At 49.4% G+C, this 18,598-nt stretch overlaps 1 protein-coding gene across 1 annotated transcript in view; it reads right to left on the bottom strand.

The window, feature by feature from the left end:
- The window catches only part of CROCC2 (ciliary rootlet coiled-coil, rootletin family member 2), a 68,478-nt gene that overhangs the window by 33,949 nt on the left and 15,931 nt on the right, over positions 1 to 18,598 (bottom strand). Inside the window, 7 exon segments of the mRNA XM_063087083.1 lie at positions 619 to 732; positions 4,393 to 4,548; positions 5,091 to 5,260; positions 5,678 to 5,805; positions 8,862 to 9,055; positions 17,602 to 17,832; positions 18,133 to 18,279. Of these exon segments, the coding sequence (XP_062943153.1) occupies positions 619 to 732; positions 4,393 to 4,548; positions 5,091 to 5,260; positions 5,678 to 5,805; positions 8,862 to 9,055; positions 17,602 to 17,832; positions 18,133 to 18,279 (1,140 nt within the window).

Raw genomic sequence — 18,598 nt, 5'->3', positions numbered from 1 at the left:
ACTGGGTGTGTACAGCCAGAGGGGCCAGAGAGGCCAGGGCCGGGGAGGAGAGGACTCAACGTGGGTGTCTTTCCAGCCGAGGGTTTGCCTCGGGTACAGTGCCAGCCTCCTCTGGTTTAGTTTCTCCTTGGAAGGGATCTGTCCAGTGAGTTAGTTCCAAGAGGCCTTGTGCGTATGTTTCCCTGGCTGTGCTTTGCTACGACAGCTCAAGTGCACAGACAGGCAAGGCTGGGGCCGTTGTGGCCAGGGGTAGGGGGAACAGCTCACGGTCGGCCCCAGACTGGAGCAGGCCCTCCCCTCTCTGGCCTCTGCCAGTCCCAGGGGCAAAGGAGATCTGGGCCAAGTAGAGCCAGTGCTCATGGCCTGCTGTCATGGGCGGGGACCAGGAGCACAGCTCTGGTTCACTATGGCCTTTTCTGCCCATCAGGACAGTGTCCCCTCCAAGCAGGAGACCTGGACACACTGGGGGAAAACTGAGGCTCAGGCAAAGGGGGATGCTGGGGACTTGCTGCCTGGACCAGGCGGGAAGGGGATGCATCTGGGCTCTGTCAGCACCTGTGGGCTATGCCCATGGCCAGGTGGGCCCCCAGTCCTGGGCTTGGGTGGCGTGGGGCTCACCTCGGCTTGCTTCTGCCGGCTCTGGGCCTTCTGCCGCACAAACTCCAGCTCCCGTGTGGCCCTGGAGAGTTCTTCGTTCAGCAGGCTCCTCTCTGCTTCTTTCAGAGACAGGGCCTGGATGGGAGGGGTGCTTGTGAGAGAGCTGGGGAGGCTTGGGGAAGGGGCCAGACCCACCCGCCCCACCTCTTTAAGGAGAGGCTACCAGACACAGCTCGTTCCTGTCTCCACATCCCTGTTGCTGAGGAGCGGGCAGCATCCGCAGAGGCAACCCTCAAGTCCTGGGCCCTTTCACTGCCTAAGCCTTCTCCCCTCCATCTGACGTTGTCCCACCTCCGTGTCTGTGCTCCAGCAGTGCCCCTCACTGGGGTGCCCCTCCCCATCCTGCACCCGTACAAAATCCTGCTCTTTCCCAGAGCAGGTCAGGGAGCTTCATGAACCACCTTCCCCCATCCCTCCAGGCAACGCTTCCTACAGTGCACAGAGAAGGAACCACTGATGGTCCTTAAACACCGCAAATGCTCCACCTTGCTGATGGTATGGAGCATGCACATGCCACCCACCCACTCCAAGGGTGGAGTCTGCTCTGGGGCAAGTCTGTGGAAGGTGGAACGGGTTTGGCAAAGCCCATCAAAATCACAATGCACGTTCTCGCTGTGCCCAGGCCCGCGTGGGGGAGGGCAGCCTGGAGATGCGTGTGTGCACACGCCGCACGACCGAAGCTCAGCGTCATCAGTGATTGTTTATAACATTGTAACAGCGACAAAGCCACAGGCAGCCCCGATGACCGCCGAGATACCAACAGAACCAGTGAGGATCTGTGTCCCCAACAGAACGTCACGCAGCCGTGAAAAAGAAAAAGGAAGCTCTGAGAACACAGATGTGAAAAGACCTCCAAGATACAGCGATAACTGAGAAAAGAAAGGAGGCTTTTGTGTTAACAAGGTGGGGAGGGGCGATAACACTATACATTTCTGTTTGCAAGTAACCTTTGGGAGGATATTGCATCATAAGAGACTTATTCGGTCTTTGTTCTGGGTCCTGGGAGGGCATTTCCCAAGTGAGGAGTGTTTGTGCTGTTCATGGTGGGCCCTGGGAGTGCACCTGAGATTCTGCTAACGAGCTGACTCATGGTTTCATGATGGGGCTGTCCATGCCTGAAAGACCAACCACGTGATTAGGGGGCTGGGGCTTTGAGCCCTGGGATATCAGCCCAACCTCCCAGCCTCTGGGGAAGGGGGTTAGAAACTTACTGCAATCACATGCTATGTAGTGAAACTCTAATAAAAACTCTGACACCAGTGCTCAGTGGGGCTTCCTGGTGGGTGTACACATTGGAGAGCTGGGATAGTGTCACACCAATTGCAAAGGGAGAGGGCACAGAAGCTCTGTGTCTGGGACTTGCCCAGACCCAATCCTATGTGTCTCTTCTTATGGCTGGTCCTGATTTATATCCTTTATAGTAAAACTGTAATAGTAAGTACTGTGCTCTTTTGAGTTCTGTGAGTCATTCTAGTGAATTATTGAACCCAAGGGGATCATGGAAACCCCCAAACGTGTGCTCAGCTGGTCAGAAGCGTGGGTGGCTGGGAGGGCCCCAAACTTGCAGCTGGTGTCTGCACTGAGGGCAGTCTTGAGGGGCTGTGCAAACTCAGGGGAGTTAGTGTCGGAACTGCACTGCAGCACTGCAGAGGGGCAAACGTGGAACATGGTAGCTCCCTGAGGAGCCAGGGACGTGAAGAGCAGGAACAGGGGACGCTCTTTGTTGAATGGCTTTCTATATTTTAAACAATTAAAAAAGTCAGCACCCCCCTTGGTCCTCTCCCTCCCTTGAGTCCATGCTCATGTGGTTCTGCCTGAGGTACTGTTAGCTCTTTACAGACCTACCACCCTCGCCGGACTGTAGGGTCTCTCAGGGCGAGGCCTTGTGTCTCCCTCTGTGACCCTCACTAGCAGACACAGCAGCAAAGTATTTGTTCAAATTTTAGGAAAACTTCATCCAAGATAGAAGTTTGGCATCCACTGGGCAAGGGCTTCCTTTTGCAGACAGGTGTGGGTGGTCACACTTCAGACCCAGGAGGGGCGACCGGACGAAGGACGTGCAAACGGTTCCTCCTGGGCCGGACGCTCCATTTCTTTGATTCTTGCTCCACACGGAACTTCTCTTTGTTATAGAAGTAAAGTCTCTGGAAGACTGTTTTGTGACTGAGGACATCACAGTGTCCTCAGGGAAGCTTGCAGAATTTGCACATTGGGTCCCCTCTCTGCATAGGCTATTTTTAATTAATGGTTTATTAAGGGCAGCTGGCAGGGCAGGCGGGGTCCAGAGAAAGCCCAGCTGCTGCACTGGCAACAAGTGCCCACAGGCCTGGCCTTTCATGCCATGACTGATCATGGTCATGCTGTGGTCCAGGGAAGGCTATGAGCAGGTGACATCTTTCTGCCATCTCAGCCTGCTCTCCTCTATGACGAAGTCCCACTCTTGGGGCTGTGTGTGATATTTGGAAGCTGCAATGTGGCCTCATGAGAATGGCAGGCGGCCCGGTGTTGGTCTTGGACGGGAGTGAGGGGGCTGCATGGGGACCCTGACCGACCGCCCACTCTCCCAGCTGTGTTGCCCCCCTGAGACTCTGCTGCCACCTTGCAGGGGTCTTTGGATGCACCCGTCCTCCTCTGCCTGGCTCTGGCTTGGCCCGTGGCCACTCCCCATGCTCCTGGCTCCAGCCTCTCTTCCGAGCAAGCAGCATCACATCATCCCTGCTCAAGAACACCTGCTGGCTTCCCGCCAGCTGCCCCTGGTGTGCGAGGCCCTTCCTGGCTCCCTGCACCCCTCCTCGCTGCCCCGACTCCGGCAGCTGCACCGCACGCCATCCCGACATGCCGCGATGCCCCCACCTGGAGCCTCCTCTCCCCCTCCGAGGCACTCGCTTCCTCTGTCTCAGGATGCAGAGCAGAGGGGCAGTGGAGAGCACAGCACACGCCCAGCAGGGGTCCTGTGCCAACTGCCCGAGGGATACGATGGCTGTGGACCTTGGGTTCCTCACCAGTAAAATGGGGGTAGTAGGAGTGCGGAGCCCCGAGTGTTGCGAGGGTCAAGTTAGCAGCACAGAGTCCTGGCTGCTCCTGGCTACGGCCACTCCTCCCTTGTGGGTTGTAATGTGTATTGACAACTTGCAGTGCTCATCACACACACTGTGTGACAACACGTACAGGTGTGTTTACGTGTCTGCTCCACCCACTCAACAGTGAGCTCTTCAGGCCGGCACAGTCTGCCGGCAAAGCCTGGACTCAGGTGGCTTCTACAGGCCCAGCGTCTGAGCCCCAACAGCCCGCGGGCCGGCAGGATGGTCAGGTGGGCGGGTGGGCGATAGTCGTGTGCTTGGACTGGTGGTCAGGTGAGTTGGTGGATACGTTGATGGGTGACTGGACGACTGACTGGCTGATCAGGTGGATGGAGAATTCAGACAAATGGATGGATGCTTGGGTATGTGGACGGACAGCTGAGTGTGAGGACAGATGCAAGAATGTTTAGGGGGATGGACGGATGGATGGTCAGAGGGCCAATAACTGCTGGGCTGAGTTCTGGACAGGTAAGTGGTAGATGAGTGACGGATGGCCGGGTGCATGGACAGCTGGACAGATGTTCAGGTGAACTGGGGGGTGGATGTCTGTCCATCAGGGCTGCTGTGGAAGACCAGAGCTGCAATGGCAGTGACCTGACGAGGCGGCCCCCACGCAGCCCTTGTGCTGGGCCCGCTGCCTCCTGGTGGTCCTCACCTGCTGCATCTCCTGCTGCAGCTGGAGGAGGCGCTCATCCTGATCCACCTGCAGAGCCTCCCTCTCGGCTGCACTTGCTGCCACCAGCGCCTTCTCTTGCTCCAGCCGGCAGGCAGCCTCCTCCTTCTCCCTTGCCAGGGACAACCTCAGGGTCTCCTGGGCCGAGGCAAAGGGCAGGCTGTGATGTCAGGGCACGTGAGACAGCAGGTGAGACTGCTCATGGGACCACCCAGGGCGTCCGATCTAGCCTGCCTCCCTGCCACCCCCACCTCAGCCTGTCTCCCTGACAGGTGCATAGAAGCAAGAGCTGGGAAGGGCCTCTCTGTGCCTCGCCATCCACCATCCCACACTCACCTAACAGTTCATAAACCCTCCTGAGCCTCTACAGTGTACCACCAGCACGTGACGCCTGCAGGAGCCTGCGACCAGCACGGCTCAGATGGGGGACGAGGCCCCCTCTGGCCCGTGGCCCTCAGGCTGCAGCCAGGTCTGTGAGGGAGAAGCCCACCCTGCATGCATGCCCAACGCGAGGACTTTCCTGGGGAAGGCCCTGGGCCACCACTAGAACTGTAAAGAGTGAGCAGGTCCCCAGCGCGCCCTCCCCTGCCCTCTCCTAGGGCCCCTCCCGCCAGGGGTCTGACATTCTTTAGGACATGGTAGATCCTGGGAAGCGGCCAGGTGGGCCCCGGGAAGCACACCTTCTCCCTCTGCAGCCGCACCAGGTCCTCGCGGTGGGCCAGCGCCTGGCGCTCCAGGGCCAGCTGTGTGTCCTGCTCCCGCTGCATCACCTGCTCCTGGAGCCGCCCCACGTCCTGCTGCAGCCTCGTCTCCTGGGCCTCCCAGTCACTTTTCAGCTGCTCCATTTCCCCTGTGAAGTGACAGGCGTGTCGGGGACTGGCCACAGGGCTGTGCACTAGAACCCCTGTGGCCGTTGTGAGCTCCCTATGGAGTGACGGCCACCTGCTCTGCCTGTGGCCAGGCTCAGGGCTGGGTGGCTAGCACATGGCAGGGGCCTGAGCAGGAGCAAGGGCGCAGGGAGTGGGGCAAGAGACCACCACGATGACCAGCTGTGAGCCTTGGGCCAACACCAGATGCTGCCAGCAGGGCTCTTGCCTCCTCCTTGTAGGCAAGGGGCTCATTCAGCCACATGAGCTCCAGGCCCATGTTTGTGCACCTTTAGGGTCTGGGGAGTGGGAGCAGCACGTCTGGGGACTGAGCTCCATTCAAAGGGTCCTTCTGCAGCTGACTCAGAGGGGAGGAGCCAAGGGTCCACCTGCGGGGGCACCTTGCAGGGCCTGCCGAGCGAGCCGTGTGCTCTGGACCTGTCCCTCCAGCTGTTCCTGCTGAGACTGCAGCTGCAACACCAGCTGTTGGGCCTCAAAGAGGCTGCTCTCCAGAGAGTCCCTCTCGGCCCTGCAGAGGAGCATCAGACAAGAGGCAAGTCACCCACGTGTTCCTGCCGTGAGGACTGGTGCAGGGCCCAGGCTGGGGTAGAAAGTCAGAAAAGCAACAGGGGGCCTCGTTCATGTCAAATCCCTTCACAAAAGTGTGTTTCAGGTGGAATAAAAAGCTAAATGTAAAACTGAAATAAAACAAAGAAGTAACAACAAAACGACTCAGAGCTACAAAAATAGTAGGAAAAATACGGATGAGCTCTTTATCGTCTTCTTAAGTAAGACACAAAAGCCAGAAGACAAATGTTAAGAGGCTGACAGATCCAAATACACTTAAAGAGATACACTTTTCTGCAGAAAAGATTCCACAAACCAACTTAAAAGACGAGGGACCAAGTTGGAGAAAAATCTGCACTAAATACACAAGCAAAGCATTACTGTCCATCATGTACAAACATCTCCTACCAATCAATGACAAAGTCAGCTGACCCTGCAGAAAACTGAGAAAAAGGCTGTTATTCACAAAGAACACAGAAATGGCTAAAAATCATATGAAACCTGCTTAATCTTATTAGTGCTCGGGGAGATTCAAATCCCAACTGTGCATCAGATTAGCAAAAGCTTAAAACAGTGACAGTATCCTGTGTTGGCAAGGTTGTGAGGGCCATTTTTGGTGTGAGGGTGGGGAAATTGCAAAACTTAGAGTGTGCATATCTTTGACCTAGCAAGTCCACTTGTAGGCACCAGTTCTACAGAAACACATGTGCCCACTGCAGCTTTTCAAAGGGCATTAATTGGACTCGGCTGAAGTGCCAATAAATGGGAGAATGTTCTTGAAATTATGGTGCATCTTGTCTCCGGAGCACTATGCAGTCGTTAACAAGGACAGGGAGACTGTATTCTCTTGCCATGAAAGGAGTCACCGCCAAAAGCAGCCTGCCAAATTAGAACTTTGCACGCAGATTGCTTCTGTGATGTAGAAAGCTGCCTTGCTCTGTCTGTGCACACAGACGCAATCACTCAGGAGACTCCTGGAACAAGGCGCACCGACTCTCAACAGTTGCTGTTTCTGGGAGGGTAACAAAGGACTCTGAATTCCTGACAATGAATTCTTCCATTATCAACCAGGCAGTCGTCACCAGCACGTCTAGATTGTTACCATGCTGTGCCCTGGGAGTGCCCCCGTGCCCCCCACCACGTGTCTGCGAGCACCCCCTCCGCTGGTACTCTTCCCCACTCTGCACGGAGACAACCCTCCCTTCGCACCCGTTTTGCACGCTCCTCCTCCTGGATGCCGCCGGGTGTCCTCTGGGGCACGTGGCCTCTGCTGCTCAGACATCTCACACCTTTGTCTGAAGCTTGAGTGTGTGTGTGTCCCTCCCTCTGCAGGAGGCTAAGAGCCTCTCGGCTGCTGCTGAGCCCCCGGGAGCAAGGCCTGGCTCACAGCAGTGTGCTCTGAGCAAGCGGGAGGCTGTGTGGGGTGGGGGTCAGGACCCGGCGTGGTGTGCAGGCGGGGACCCTGGTGCATCTTGCTGACAGCAGGCCAGCACCCCGTGAACCCTCAGAGAGAGGGTTTCAGCCTCATCAGAACCTGGGAGTAGGGGGCTCAAGGACCTTGGAAGCTGGGTGCCCTTCATAAGGTGGACATGGGGGACTTCATCAGGAGAAGGCGGAGCTGCCGCAGGATTTCCCACACTTGACTGTCATCAGTGTTACCAGAAAGCTCATTAAAATAGCAGCGTCCACACCCTCTGGCCCCACTGAGCTGGCCAGAAGAACACAGAGTGCGTGCAGAGCAGATGTGGCTTCCAGACAAGTCCCCAAGCGGCCCTGTTACCAGAAGCTTGGGATGGCCATCACGAGATGTTGCTTGGTGGGCTGTGACTGTCTGGGGACTGCACAGCCAGAGACACTGGGTTCAGCAGTCAGGGCTGAGGCCAGGGGCACCACAGGGACAGGGTCCCAGGCTGCTGAGGGTTCCAGCCAGGGCGTCTGGGTTCTGGCAGCAGACACCGTGGGGAGGAAAGGAGCCTCCAGTCTCTGGTCCTCTGAGCCCCTGGGGCCCAGAGAAGCTTCCTTGGCTTTTCTGTTGTCATTTCTGTGCCAGCTTTCATTTGCAGGAGGGGTCTGTCTGCGAAGAAGTTCAAGGATCTGGGACTCCAAGGTTTCTCATGGCCCCTTGATTCTGGAGTTCCAGGAGGAAAGATGTTCTACAAAAATACTTAGGTGTTCCTGAGAAGAGCCCACGAGGTGCAGAAAGCCACCGGCTTTGGGATTTCTGCAGAGGCCTCAAGACCAGTTCAGCTCACCAGGCAACAGCCTACGGGGCACCCTTGTTCTTGCCTAGAAGTGCCCATTCCAGCTTTTGGAAGTTGCCCCCAATGATCTTGGGGGCTCACTGTGGCCCCACTCTGCCTTGTGGTTCCCTGGGGATGATCCTGCCCTTGGCTCTAGGGATGGGCGTGTGACCTGGTCCTGGCCATCAGAGCCCTGTGACTCCTGGCTCCCAGGGCTGGGACAGGGATGTCAGCTAGGTCATGATGGTTGCTGGCAGCTGCTATCGGGCCATGTGGGGAGAAGGCTGATCTTTGTCTGCTGTAGGAAGGAGACTGGAGTTGCCACTGGCTATTCTGCCACCTCTCAGGGTGAGTCTTCTTGGGAATGAAACCTCAGAGTCAAACAGCATTGGGGAGGGAAAGGCAGGATCCTGAAGGCTCTGTGGGAGTGCCTGGCTCCAGCCTTGCCTGGAGCTGAATCACTCTGAACTTCTCATATCCATAAGCAAGACAGTCCATGCCATATCTTCCTTCCAGTGGTCTGAGCTGGGTTTCTGCTACTTGCCCCCATCTCTGTCACAAGGTGACCCCAGGGTTCTCGCTAGATTTGCCTCTTCTAGATGCTCTCCTCACCCCAAAGGCACGGTGCTTGTCCCTCACTCACAGCCCATCTCACATGCACAGACACACTTGCCCCACCCTGTGTCAGTGTGGGGGTGTCCCCCCACCCCCACCACACTGTAGTGTCTCTGAGGTGAGGCCACATGGGACATGCTCTGACTGGCAGGCCCATGGGTACCTGAGATCAGCTGCCTCCTCAGCCATGAGTTGGCCCTGCCTCTCCAGGGCCTCCTGCTTGGCCAGTAGCTGGGCCCGTTCCTCAGACAAAGCATCCTTCTCCTGCAGAGCTTGCTTCAGAGTGTCCGTCTGGGCCTCCTGGTCCTGCAGGCTCTGTGCCAGCTGCTCCTCCAGGGCCTGTTTCTTGTGTGTGACCTGGGGAGGGAAGGGCACAGTCTAGCAGAGACAGAGGGTGAGTGGGAGGGTGAGGAGGGGCTTCCTGAGTGAAAGGAAGGACTTCAGAAGTGATTCCATGCAGAGTGGCATGGAGATGTAATTGGAAAAGGTGGGTGGACAGAAGACACAGTGGACCTCAGAAGTGCACATATGTGTTTTTACAATAGAGGGTATGTCCACTTCTGTAGCCATGATGGGGATGTTATGGAGCTGGGCACTCCCAGGTAGCAGCCAACTGACAATCTAAATGGTAGCTTCTGTTGGACCACAAGTCTCCAGGGGGTAGGAAACACTGCATAGAAATGGCAATAGAAGGTAACAGAGGGTTGGATTGTTACAGACCAACACTTCCACCAAGAATATTACAGAAATCTAGGCAAAAGTGTCACAGGAGTCTGTATGAGGCCTCAGAGCACTGCAAAAGCAGCTGGAACTGAAGGAGCCAAGATCTTAGAGAGACGAGAAACATAGAGGAGTGAGCCCACCATGTGGTGTCTCTGCTGTCCCCAAAGCATCTGCCGATTTAAGAGTTTTGGTTGAGAAACTGAGATGCCAAGGAGAGCTTCTGGCAATACCATGGCCTTAGGGGTATAAAAACTGGAGTTCAGAGCCACCAAAAAGGAGGGGCCCTGATAAACATTCCAGATTTCGCACTTTGTTCACAGAAGAGCTTGACTCTAGTAGTAGCAGTGAGTCAGCAATAGACCATCCCTTATAAAAACTGAATCACTGATTGGTTTACAGTGATCATCTCCTACCTTTCCTGCCTGCCAGAATCAAAAGTAAATCCTCTCTGGAGGAAGAATAGCATCATCAAGATTCTCAAATTATTTCTATTTTTTTATATATGATATTTTACATTTAATCAACACAATATCAGGCATATCAGGAGACAAGACCACATGACAAAAAATACATACACACATACACACATATTTAAGATAAAAAAAAAAAAAGACATAGACCTCCCCACCCCAGCTATCCAGCTATTGGAATTATCAGACACAGACTTTAAAATAGCAGACTAATATGTTAAAAAAGATGAATGGCAAGATGTAAAATTTAACAAGAGAACTGGATACTAAATACAAATAATACAAATTAAAACACAATAACCAAAATTAATAAATTAATAGGTTCAGTGGAAAATTAGAATAGAAGAAAGTACTAATAATCTGGAAGATAGACAAAAAATGTATTCAGACTGAATCATAAAGAGAAAAAAGACTGGAAAATACAGAAAAAAGTGCAATAATCATAGAGGATAAGGTAAAAAGGTCCATCATATGTGTAATTAGAGCCTTAGAAGAAGAGGTGGAAGAATATTTGAACAGATATGGGCCAAGAATTTTCCAAATCTAATATGATATATCAAGTCACAGTATCCACAAATCTAATAAAACATGTCAAGCCACAGTATAAGCCATAATATCCCCAAAAATAAATAAAAAAGAAAATGTTACTTAGGTACATCTTAGTAAAGTTTCTGAATACCAAAGATAAAGAAAAATATCTAAAAATTGGAGAAAAAAACATACATAACCTTTAAAAGACCAACAATAAGACTGACATGTGACTTTTGAGTGGCGACAATGAAAGCCAGATGACAATGAAATGACTTGATCAAATTGCTGAAAGAAAACAATGGCTGAACAAGTATTTGATACCCAGTGAAAATATTCTTTAAGAGCCGAACCCGTGGCTCACTCAGGAGAGTGCGGCACCGGAAGCACAGCGGCGCTGGGAGCGTCGAGGCCACGGGTTCGGATCCTATATAGGGATGGCCGGTGCGTTCACTGGCTGAGCGTGGTGCGGGCGACACCAAGCCAAGGGTTACGATCCCCTTACCGGTCACAACAACAACAACAACAACAAAATCTATAAAAGTAAAGACCTGGACTTTCTGCTTCTGATCGTGGTGAAGTAGACTGTTTAGGATCAACCCTCTTACCCAGAGCCACTAGAAAAGTTGTACAATATAACCCCCGAATAATCTGTTTGAAGGCATTACAGAGAAACCAAGGCAGGGGGCCAGATTACAGGCAGTGTATTAAAGCGAGCCCAAAGTTCTACAGAAGATTGTCCCTCCTTGAGGCATTTGCCAAATCCTAAGTGGCACCAGGCCTAGAGCTTTAGGAGCCAAGGATAAAGCATTAGCTAAATGGCTGGAAACTAGGCCTAAGATTTCAGCAGGCTTATGAGACCAAGGAGACAAACGTGGAATTCAGAGCTACCAAGGCAGCCAGAGCATGAGAGACTGAAATACCAGAGATGAAGGAAATGCCCTGAGGTAAGCCTGATATTCTGTATTGGGGCTTTTTAATGGTACTGCTTTTTAAAATATATGTTTTTATAATTCACAAGCAGAATAAGGCCAAGGGACTAAGAATCTGAACAAAAAGTGGCTCTGAGAGTTTGGGAAGTTGGGTCACATGGAACTTTTGGTAGTCTTATAGAACTGAGAAAACAAAATCTGATTTTAAAGGCTAACCAAAGAGTAGGGGTTCTGGTAAACACCCAAGACTTCTAGTTAGGATCATAGGAGAGTTATGTTATAGCCTGAGGTAAACCAAAAACAGACCACTCCTCAAAACAACAACAACAGCAGCAACAAATGAAATGCAGTTACAAACCAGGTAACTCCCATGCTGAATAAAGGTGATCTCACCCTAATCCAGTTTCACAAAGTCAAAATCAAACTCTCTCTGGAAGAAGTCTGTATCATTCAGAGCCTCAAATTATCTCTATAAATTGTATCTACAAAAACACAAAGTCTGTCATTCAATAAAAAATTATTAAGCATACCAGGAGATGAGAACAAGAGGCTGAAAACAAAAATATTAAAAAAAGATAATAGAAAGAGACCCATTAGTGGATCCTGATGTTGGAGTTATCAGACAAAGACATGAAACATATTGCAATTAATATGTCCAAGAACATGCCCAAGAAAATGGAGAATTTCACCAGATAACTGAAATGTGTATATATTTGTGTGTGTGTGTGTGTGTGTGTGTGTGAAAGAGAGAGAGAGAGAGAGAGAGAGAGAGAGATGTGTTAAAATGACCACATAAAAAGCAAAAAATATTAATAACCTATTGTAGGCTTTGTAACAATGTATACAGAAATAAAATATATAGCAACAAGAGCAAAAAGAATAGGAGGGATGTCTTAGTCCACTTGTGCTGCTGCAACAAAATACCCGAGATTGGGTAAATTATAAAAAATTTATTTTCTCACAGATCTAGAGGCTGGGAAGTTTACATGAAGGCACCAGCAGGTCTGGTGTCTGGTGAGGGCTGCTCTCTGCTTCCAGGATGGTGCCTTGATGCTTCATTCTCCAGAGGGAAGGAACACTGTGTCCTCACATGGTAGAAGGCAGATGGGCAAGTGAGAGACAAATGCTGCATAAGTCATAAGAGCCTTAACCCCATTGACAAAGGAAGAGCCCATATGGCCTAATCACCTCTTAATGGCCCCACTTTTTAATGCTAACACAATTGACCACTAAGTTTCAGCACTTGAACTTTAGAGGAGACACTACTGTGTCCTCACGTGGTAGAAGGCAGATGGGCAAGTGAGAGACAAATGCTGCATAAGTCGTAAGAGTCTTAACCCCATTGACAAAGGAAGAGCCCACATGGCCTAATCACCTCTTAATGGCCCCACTTTTTAATGCTAACACAATTGACCACTAAGTATCAGCACTTGAACTTTAGAGGAGACACATTCAAGCCATAATGAGAAGTAAATGAAATATGTTGTTGTAAGTGTCTTAAATTATTTTTGAAGTAATATATTATTTGTATATACACTGGGCATAATTTTAGAGTATCCTAAAAAAAAAAAAATGAACAGAATTTTAGCTTTAAAAAATCAATAGAGAACATAAAATGGAATACTAATTAAACATGCCACTAATCCAAAAGGAGACCAGAAAATAGGAATGCAAAATTATTTTAAAAGAAAAGACAAATAGAAAACAAATATCAAGATAGAACACTTAAATGAAGCATATCAACAGTTACATTAAATGTAAATGGTCTAAACATTCTAATTAAAAAGTAGAGACTGTCTGAGTAAATATAAAAGCAAGACTCAACAATGTGCTTTTTCTAAGAAACACACTTTAAATAAACAGACCCAGAGAAGTTGTAAGTAAATGTATGGAAAGGATATGCCATGGAAACACTAAGAATAAGAAAGTTGGTGTGGCTATATCAATATCGAAAAAATAGATATCAAGAAAAAGAGTATTACTAGAGATAAGAAGTGGATAAGATGGAACATTATGTTATGATAATAAGTCAATTAACTATGAAGACTTAAAATACTAAATGTGTATGCACCTAATAATAGGAATTATAAATACACAAAGCACAAATTAACAGATTTAAAGCGAGAAATAGACAATTCTGTAATCATAGATACAGATTTTAATGTCCTTCTCTCAGTAGTTGACAGAACTAGTAGACAAAAACAACCAACCAAACAAACAAATAAACAAAGGATATAGATTTAAACAACACTATCAAACAATTTGACTTAATTGACATTAATAGAACACTAAACTCAAGAATAGCATAATACACATTCTTTTTACATGAACATGGAATGTTCAACAAGATAGACAATAGGCTGGACCATAAGGCATGCCTCAATAAATTTAAATCCATTAAAGTGATATGGAATATGTTTTCTGACCACAATGGAATTATATTAGAAATTGATAACAATTAGATACTTAGAAAATCCTCATATTTGGAAGCGAGGCAATATGTGTCTAAATAATCAATGGTTTGAAGAAGAAATCACATGGAAAATCAGAAAATAATTTGACCTGAATGACAATAAAAGCATAGCATGCAAAATTATTAGAATGTTGAAGAAGAAACAGATACAGGAACAAATAGGAAATCTGAATAGATTACATATCTGTCAAAGAAACTGAATTTTTTATAAAACCCCTTCCCACAAAGACATCTCCAGACTCAAATGACTTCCTTAGTGAATTCCACCAGACATTTAAGGAAGAAATAGCACCAATTTTACACAAACATTTTCAGGAAACAGAGGAAAAGGGAACACTTTCCAACTTATTCTATGAGGCCAGCATAACCCTGGCTCTAAATTTGACAAAGATGTTACAAGAAAAGAAAATTACAAACCAATTTTTCTCATGAATATAGAAGCATAAATGCTTAATGAAATATTATAAATTGAGTCACAAAATACATAAAATGAATACTAACTTATGACCATATAGGGTTTATCTCAGGTATGCAAAGTTAGTTTAACATTCAAAAAATTAACCAGTATAATTCACCACATTAACAAAATAAGAACAATGATATAATCATATTGATAGATGCAGAAAAAGGATTTAGCAGAATTCAATACCCATCTATGATTTAAAAAAATCTCAGTGTACTAGGAATAAAAAGGAACTTCCTCAATCTGATAAAGTGCATCTATGAAAAGCCTACAGATAACATCGTATTGAATGGTGACATCGTGAATACTTTCCTCACGACTGGGTTCCGTGGGAGGGTGGACGCCCTCACCACTTGTATTCAGTATTGTTCTGCGGGTTTTAGTGCAATAAGAAAAAGAGAAAGAAAAGGTATTGAGATTTAAAAAAGGAAGTAAAACTCTTGTTACTCACAGATGATGTGATTATATACGAGGGCACTTCAGAAAGTTCATGGAAAGATCCATATTATCTTCCAATTATATTTTCCACAAAATTTTTAAAGTCCCCTCATACATGTAAAACTCTAGTAGTTATAAGAAAACTTGTCAAGATCGCGTGATTCAAAGTAAATGTATGAAGTTGTATTTTTATAGGCTGGAGATGAGCAATAGGAAAATGAATTCAAACGGCAATATGATATACAACATTAAAGCTAGGAATGAATCTAATCAAGGATGTGAAAGACCTCTACACTGAAAATTCAAAATATGCCCGAGGGAAATGAAGAAAGAAATGGAAAGAGAAAGCACAGTCATGGGCAGAAAACTCAATATAGTTAAGATGTCCAGGTTCTTCAAATGGATCTATAAATTCAATGCAATCCTAATCAAGATCCTAGCAGGCTTATTTTGAGGGGGAGGGGTAGAAATTGACAATCTGATTCTAAAATGTGGATGGACGTGCAAAGGATTTAGAACAGCCAAAACGACACTGAAGAAAGAGCAACGCGTGAGCACTTGTGGTATTCAATTTCAAGACTTACTAAAAAGCTATGGTAATCAAGACAGCGTGGTTTCGGTGAAAGAATGAATAAATAGAGCGATTTGTACAGACCACTGAGTCCCACATATATGATCCATTTTCTTCAACAAGTTGCCAAGGTAATTTAAGGGGGAAAGGAAAGTCTTCAAAAAATAGTGCTGGAACAACTGGATATTAGTGTGAAAGATAATGCACCTTAACTTCTACTTCCGACCATGCACCTGTGGTTCCCACACTTTCGTGTGCATGAGAATCACCTGCAGGGTTAGTTAAAATTCAGATTTTTAGGTCCCACCCACGGAGTTCCTGATTCAGTAGGTCTTAGGTGGGGCACAAGAATTTACATTTTTAACAAGTCCCCAGGTGAAGCTTATGCTGCCTGTGAGGAGAGTGCACTTGGAGAACCACCGCCACACACAAAGATGAGCTGGAAATGGATCTCAGACCTAAATGTGAAAGCCAAGTGAAAAGACGGGAGGATGTCTTCTTGTCCTTGGGTTAGGCAAAAATTTCTCAGAACCTTTCTAGGTTACTAATCATAAAATTAAAAAAGAAATTGGTAAACTGGACTTTGCTAAAGTTAGAATTTTCTGTCCATCAAAAATATCATTAAGAAAATGTATAGGAGAGCTACAAACTTGGGAAAATATTTGCAGTATACCTATATGACAAAGTACTTTATCCACGGTACATGAACTCCTATGTATCCATTACCAAAACACGAAAACCCAATAAAAAGCGGGCAAAAGACTTGAACAGACACTTGACAAAATACAGCATATGAATGACCAATAAGCACATGAAAGTGTGCTGAACATCTTTAGTTATCAGGGCAACACAAACTGAAACCTCAGTGACATATAACTTCACACACACAGAACAGCTCAATATTAAAAACAGACAACACCAAATGTTGGCAAGGCCAAGGAGAAACTCGAACTCTCCTACCCTGCTGGCAGCAGAGTGAAATGACAAGACCACTTTGGAAAACTGCTTGGTAGTTTCTTGTAAAGTTCAACACATACCTATTTTGCTCACATGTTTTTACTCTTGAAAAATGAAAATATTTGTATATGAATTGCACATGAAGTTTCGTAGCAGTACTGCTCACTGTAGCCCTGCATTGAAAACCATGCACAAGTCCAGCACAGGTGAATAAGTAAGCAAACGCGGTGTTCATACCGTGGAATATGACTATGCACTAAAAAAGAAAGAGCTGCTGATACACTTAACAACAGGATGAATTGCAAAGACGTGTTGAGGGAGAGAAGCTGGACACCAAAGAGTCCAGACTGTATGGCTGCTGCCTTTACAAGAAGTTCTAAGGCAGGTGGTGCTGCAGATCGGGACAGAGGCCGCCTGGGGGCTGGGATACCTGCTGGGCTGATGGAATGCTCTGTATCTCAAGCTTGGTGGAGGCCACACAGGTGCATACGACTGTCAAAATTCACTGAACTGTGCACGGACGTACTGACGGTCAATTACACTTCAATAAAAAAAGAAGGAAAAGGGCCAGCCCGTGGCTCACTCGGGAGAGTGAGGTGCTGATAACACCAAGGCCCCGGGTTCGGATCCCATATACGGATGGCCGGTTCGCTCACTGGCTGAGTGTGGTGCTGACAACACCAAGTCAAGGGTTAAGATCCCCTTATCAGTCATCTTTAAAAAAAAAAAAAAAAAAAAAGAAGGAAAAGATGACCAAAAAAAAAAAAAAAAAAAAAAACCGACAGGGCAGGGACAGGACAGAGTCTGCAAATGGAAAGGGGTCACACTGTTGCAAATGTGGTGGGGCGGTGGGGTCTGAATGCCGCGGGCCCTGCGGCTCAGCAGGGATGCGGTTTTCCATGCAGACGAGCAAAGTGGGGCGGGAAAACCCAAGCTGCTTCAGTGTCATGCTGCACTGAGTCGCGCCCTCCACAAAAGGCAGAGGGCTGGGAAGGAACGAGTGGGCGTGTGGGCCAGGGAGAAACAAGACACAGCGGGGAGCAAAGCCCTGTGAGGGCAGCGTGTGCAGGAGCCGCCGGGCCGAGGCCTGGGGTCGTCTGAGGAGGGCCGAACCCTGACCCTGGACATGGAGGATGGGCCAGACGTACATCTTCTTCGCGTATCCCTCTGCTGCCCGTGCCCCTGGTCCCGGGAAGCTGGATTTGGAATCAAGCCAAGTCAGTTGGCACCACAGTCAGAAAGTGCTGGCATCCTGAGCCCACACAACTTCCAAAGGCACAGTGAGCAACACATGACCTGTGACCCGTCCACAGCCCAGGGCAGCAGGAGTCTGCGCAGATGTCCTCACCTGGCCCACCTGCTCCCGGAGCTGGGCCCTCTCGCTCTCCAGCAGGGCTGCCTGCCCCTCCAGCTGCTCCTGCCGCTTCTCCAGGCTCCGGCAGGCCTGCTGCAGTCCCCTCCGCTCGGCCTGCATGCACTCCAGCTGCTGCTCCGCCCTCGCCAGCTGCTCCCGGGCACCGGCCTGCTCCTGCTCTAGCACCTTCTGTTGCTCCTGCAGCTGATCCCGCTCCTGCTCCAGCTGACGTGTGGAGGGGAGGGGTGGTTTCTGCATCCAGCCCACGCACTACCCACCTTCAGCCCCCGTGGGCTGGCCCCCCAGCCAGGCCTTTCCCAGTGGGCACTGCCTGCCCACCCCCGGGTCTGGCCAGGGCTGCTCAGGCTCTCTCATCCTCTCCCCAAAACATGCTCTCAGGGAGAGTGGGCCACATCCAGGAGTGGACGGATGAAAGGGAGACCCCAGGGCTGGTGTGGAGTCTCGCAGCCACCCTGGGGGATCTGAGGCTCAGGGCGAGGCCTGCCCACCTGGCCCTCGCCTCACCTGGAGGACCAGGTGGTTCAGGCTGCTTTTGTCCTGAGCCAGTCCTTCCATCAGGGTGGCCATTGTGGCCAGGGCGTCCCTTTGCTCCACCCCCTCCGACTTCAGCTGCGACACAAGCAGCTCCAGGTCAGTGTTGCTGGACTTGGCCTGCGGTAGGGAAGGGGGGCAGAGGCCACCCCAAGGGGATGCCAGTGAAGGACTTTCAGATTCCTGGGAAGGGAGTGAGCCCCGCATTGTGGAGGTGTGCGAGCCAGAGCCCTGGGTGGGACACGGGGGAAGGATTCCCACCAGGGGAGGCCTCTGGGCACAGGTGGCCCTGGGTGCTGAGGCTCCAGCCGGAAGAGGAGACCAGAGGCCAGGGAGAGACCACTTAGAAGCACGTGTGGCCAGCAGGGTTTAGAGTAGGAGCAGTCAGGGGTGAGGCTGGTTGCTCACTGGTTGGGGACGGGGAGGCCATCGGGGGCTG

Source organism: Cynocephalus volans, chromosome 1, assembly GCF_027409185.1.
Source record: "Cynocephalus volans isolate mCynVol1 chromosome 1, mCynVol1.pri, whole genome shotgun sequence".
NCBI classification, from domain to species: Eukaryota; Metazoa; Chordata; class Mammalia; order Dermoptera; family Cynocephalidae; genus Cynocephalus; species Cynocephalus volans.
Note: the sequence above shows the minus strand (reverse complement) of the source record. Positions and strands in the feature narration are given on the sequence as shown.